The sequence below is a fragment of the Chrysochloris asiatica genome, unplaced genomic scaffold (assembly GCF_000296735.1).
Source record: "Chrysochloris asiatica unplaced genomic scaffold, ChrAsi1.0 scaffold00183, whole genome shotgun sequence".
Lineage (NCBI taxonomy): Eukaryota > Metazoa > Chordata > Mammalia > Afrosoricida > Chrysochloridae > Chrysochloris > Chrysochloris asiatica.
In genome coordinates, this window is record NW_006408701.1 from 2307095 (window position 1) to 2312533 (window position 5439).

Genomic DNA, 5439 nt, shown 5'->3' on the forward strand with positions numbered 1-5439 from the left:
TGTGTGTGTGTGTGTGTGTGTGTGTGTGTGTGTGTGTGTGACTTTATACTGTGAACACAGAAGTCAACACAAATCTGGTTAGAATGTTTTCGTTCATTTGTTTAATTTGGCAAATACTTTAATCCTTAAAGGCAGACTAAAATGTTACATTCTCCAAGTAGGCTACTTTAAGTAGACTAAATGGCTTTCTCAGACTCTGATGCATGCTTCAAAGGCACCTTTACTACCTAGACATTTGTATTCATAAAAAGCAAAGGAAAGTAACAGGAGCAGAAGAACCATTCAAAATGACTCTGTTTGAGTACTTAGACGGCAAATGTGACTAATAAGGAAAGGTTCCCAGCCCAGAAAATAGGAAAATGAAAGGAAAGATATTTCTTGTTCTTCAGGTATTTTTTTCTCCATATGATTTTTTATTTAGATAACATTTGCATATGACACAATTTACCTATCCTGAAAGGTCAGTTTGAACAGCAATGTTGGCAGTTCAAATTCCAGAACTTTTTTCATCACACCTCTCCCTCTTCCCCCACCACTCCCCCCGCCCCCAAATCACATAGTTTAAGTCATGTTCCCTCTTTTTCCTAGTCCTTGGCAACCTCAAATATACTTTCCTCTTCTATGGAACTGTTTAGGCAGTATTTTTGCACTGTGAATTCATCAAAGTACGGCCAAGTATGTCCCTTAGCAAAAGCTCATCTAGAGTTCTTGGAAGCTGTAAAGGCCCAATGCCAAGCACACCATCTGGCTTAAAGGTATGAAGCCACTTAAAAGATGGGCAGAAAAACTGTGTCCTGCTCCGCTGAGCATCTTGGCCACCTTTGTCGAGCATTTGGATCAGGACATCCATAATCTCTCAGGAGGTATACTGTCATGGAATCTCATTGTTCTGCCGGTTTTCTTCTCTCCCCTCAAAGTCTCTGCCCTGAACCAACAGCAATTTCTATGGGCTCCACAAAGGGAAATTTCTATCGTTCAGTCCCTATGCCTGCTAGGCACCCTCACTTGTTTCACTAGTACCTCACTCAGTATCAGTTCCAACTCTATCTTCCTCACCTGTAATTCTGCTACTGCCCATCAGCTAGGTTTGAAGCCTCAGTGCTAAGTCATCTCTCTAATAGCATTCATTTGCCAGGCTCATCTGTTTTGTCCCCCTGCTAATGCCATATTGTGGATCTTCCTTTCCTGAACCTTTGAAATAGACCCCTAACTGATGTTTCTTCCATCAATCTTTTCGTGCTTTTGCACACTTCACTCATTATACATGTGGCCTGATTGATTTGCCTTCAAAGCTGCTCTTGCTACTGGTTATAACCCTTTAATAGTTCCCTATTACTGACAGATCAAATCAAATCCAGTCTTCCATTCAAGGCCTTTTACAATTTGACTCCTCGGCTCTAATCTGAGGTCATCCCATGGCTCCCCTTCAGGCACCACCCTGCGTTCCTGTATGTACTCAACTCTTTGAGAAATTCTGGTGATACAGTGGTTAAGCACTCGCCTGCCAACAGAAAAATTGTAGCAGGTTATTTTCTCCAGCCACTCCACAGGAGAAAGATCAGGCAGTCTGCTTCCGTAAAGATTATAGTCTTAGAAGCCCTATGGGGCAGTTCTACGATGTCCTATAGGGTCACTATGAGTTGGAATTGACTCAAAGGCAATGGATTTGGTGGGTACACACCCTTCAAAACTCTGTGTGCTCAAGTGGTTCCTTCATCCTGGAATCCCCTACATTCCTGTCTTTATTGCATTATCAAACTCTGCACTTAGATAGCACTGAGGGTAAGCACTGGACTGCTAACTGCAAGGCTGTCAGTTCAAACCCACCAGCTGCTCCTTGGAAGCCCTAGACAGAGTCGATATAATAGCACTCAACACCAACACCACCACCACCACCCCACCTTTTAAGGTCTACCTCAAATACAACCTCCTCCTGGAAGCCTTCCCAAATTCCGAGCCATTCTTCCCTTCACCAGTTGAATGAACAACTTGCACTTGTCTGAATTCACCTAGCACCACTTGCAACTACCACTTTCTACCTAACCCCAGAGCTCACCCTAACTGTGTAACTCCCAATACCCTAGCCTGTGTTACAGTTATTTATGTAGGGCTCATTTCCCCTCTCACGTCACAGACAGACTCACCTCACGAGATCTGTGTCACCTTTGCCTCTGTACCCACAGTGCCTACTATAATGTCTTGCACATAATAGATATGTAGAAAGCTTTGCTGAGTGAATGAACCAATTCCAGGTTGGTCCCAGCGAGACTGGATCCAAATCCCAGGGAACACTTATGTTTACATACTGGGCCTGACACAGCATGTTCACAGGGCTGTCTATGCTCTCCTATGGATGCTTCCCTCATCGGTCAGTCTAAAGTAGGGGTGGGCAACGTCCAGCTTGCTAAATCATTTGGTCTGGCCCTGTCAAGACAACTGCAGTTCCAGCCATCACATTGATTGTGATTGTGAAGTGCCGTCGAGTCGATTCCGACCCATAGCGACCCTGTACAGGGTTTCCAAGGGTGTAAATCTTTACGGGAGTAGAAAGCCTCATCTTTCTCCCGCAGAGTGGCTGGTAGTTTCGAACTGCTGACCTTAAGGTTCACAGCCCGATTCATAACCACTACGCTACCAGATTAGGGGTGAGTTAATTAAACATGTGAACAAATATAGCAGACTAAGTTTTAAGTTGATCATTTTGTACGGGCCACAAATATGTTATAAATTTTGGCAGAAAAAAGGCTCCCCACCAGTGAAAGTCCTGGTGTGGCGCTGTGGGTTAATGTGCCAGACTGCAAAGCTGTTTGAACTGGAAAGTCAGCAGTTCAAGCTCACTAGCTGCTCCTTGAAAAGCCTATACAGGGTTGCTATGGGTATGAACCGAATCGATGGCACTTAACAACAATGACAACCACCACCACTGAAAACGTTGCTAAATGGGACAGCAACTGTGATCTACTAAAGTTATTCAAGTTGGTTAAATCTGTTCTTTTCTAATTAGAACCAAGCAGCTTCCATTCTCCCTCAGGTTCACTAATGTTCCTGACTCTGGGCTCACTTCTCCTTTCCTCAGTGAGCAAAACGAAAAATTTTGGTTACTCAGCTATTCGACATAAAAAGCAGTAACAAAAGAGCTACATTGCAAATGTTTCTCTCTGAGAATGGTCATAGTACTTCATGTTCTTTATATTAGTATCCATAAACTACTCAGCACACTGGCAAACATCTCGACAGTGATATTTGGGGGAAATGATTATAAAGTGAATGCATAATTCATCTTTTAGCAATGAACTTGCTAACTCAAAGCTGTCCTTTCTGGTGAGGAGAAGTGATCTGTAGCTTTGATGCAGAGTGTAGATCCTAGACATTCTATTGCACATAACTGGAAAGAGAGAAAGAAAGACATTTAAAGGGCACACATACCTGGAGTTTCAACCATGTCCTGCTTTTTGGTTGTTCCCTTTGTGTTAATTTCACAACTTACATGATAAAAAGTAAAAAGCAAATGATGCTTCTGATGAAGGTGAATGGGAAGCTCAATCTTAACCTGAAATGATAGCAAAATTACCCAGAGAATATACTTGTCTCTTCAACTGGACTGTCAAGACATTTTGTTCAGTTTCATGGTACTTTAAAAAAACAACAAAAAAAACTTCCAAAATGGTAGGCCCAAGCAGTCAAATAATAGATACCAATTAAATATATTCTAAATGCTTCTCTGGTCAGTTTCAATTTGACGACAATCCTTTCTTGGGCTGTGAGGGATGATTAATCACTTTTGGCTGGAGAGTCTAATGGATTCTACTAGGCTCAACACTGCAGTATGAGTTTCTAGAACATTATACCCAAACCATCTCCTCACAGCCCAGAGGTCAACGAATGCCAACTGGTGTTTAAAAATGCACTGGCTTTGAATGGTTACTTTATTCTGAGTCATTGTTCCCTTTCTGCAGGAAGAAAAGGGAAACCTTCAGAAATAAATGTGTCACTATGTAAAAATGTCACTATGGTGTTATGGTATCCACAAATAACAGTTCATATAAATTTTTCTAGAAGAGAAAAAGGATTTACTCTTGCATAAAGAGAAAAAAATTGTCACCCATGAGATATGAACTTAATCCTAAAAATCAATGTTTGTATTAAAATATCCTAAGTAATTTTCCCATCAGAACTCCAGTGAATGTTTAGAACACCTATAAAGTATGTAAAAGACCAATCACAGATACTGATTGTAATGTACATGCGTGTACAAACACAGGTACATGCAAACACATGCATACACACACTCTCTCTTCTGGTCAATATACAGTGAAGGATCAAAAAGCCTGGTCCTGAATGCAGTGGTTGGAGTGAATGAATCGAGGTAATTGTTGCTAACTGATGGTACACGGAGGGGACTGCAGCCATATAATGAAGCAAAATACATGATTTGTTGAATGTGAAACTGATGATCTGCTCTGTAAACCTTCACTCAATTCACAATTAAAAAGATTGTTTTTAAAAAAAAAAAAAAAAAGCCTGGTCCTATAATCTTAGGGAAGTCTAGGTGTGGCGCTGTGGGTTAATGTGCCAGACTGCAGAGCTGTTTGAACTGCAAAGTCAGCAGTTCAAGCTCACCAGCTGCTCCTCAGATACCCTATACAGGGTCGCTATGGGTCGGAACTGACTAGGGGGCACTTAACAACAACATAATCTTAGGGGACACCACGGTTAACTGGCAAAACATAGTCCACAAAGGTAATGTTCTACATCCTACTTCTGTGAGCAGAGTGGGGTCTTAAAAGCATGAGCAGAGTGAAGAGCTCCGCCAGCAACAACACAGAATACCAGAGCAAGCAGGCTCAGGGGATGGTCCCAGAACTCTGAACCACATATAAAGGAATATTTATAAGGTTAGAAGGCTTACAGCTGGGGGAATTTATGGCAGAAGCAAGAAATCCATTGCTTTCTAGTTTGCAACGCTCAGCTGCTCCAGGAGTTGCCATCTTGAATGAGACCAAGCCGGGGGTGGGGGGTGGGGTGGGGAGAAGGATCAGAGCTGGCACAGATGCCTGGCAGAACCAGAGAGATAAAATAGGCAAACATTAAATCCTAAGTTATGTCAAAATGACCAACAGTGGCATCTTGAAATTTCTCAAGAAGAAGAGTGAAAAGGGAAGCCCATTTCCTGATCACATCTACATGGAGGCAATCAGAAAGCATAAAAAATTCCAAAATACAGACCCATGTAAGTATTAAGGCCGCAGATTACCCCTGAATATGCCCCAAAACAGAAGCAGATGACCATATCTGCACATGTTCAGAAACGAGATAAAGTGACTGACGCAAATGAGCTGGAAGTAGACCTACACTCCATACTAGAAGATGGGCAGGCTTTGGAAATGCCTGAGAAGGAATTCCTAAAAATGATTATAAAAGGTATCAAAACACTATACA

General features: G+C 42.0%; 1 protein-coding gene across 1 annotated transcript in view; it reads right to left on the reverse strand.

The window, feature by feature from the left end:
- Positions 1 to 5439, reverse strand: part of DOCK11 (dedicator of cytokinesis 11) — a 280134-nt gene that overhangs the window by 109512 nt on the left and 165183 nt on the right. The window contains exon 21 of the mRNA XM_006872109.1: positions 3427 to 3550. Within this exon, the coding sequence (XP_006872171.1) occupies positions 3427 to 3550 (124 nt within the window). The remainder of the gene's footprint in view (positions 1 to 3426; positions 3551 to 5439) is intronic.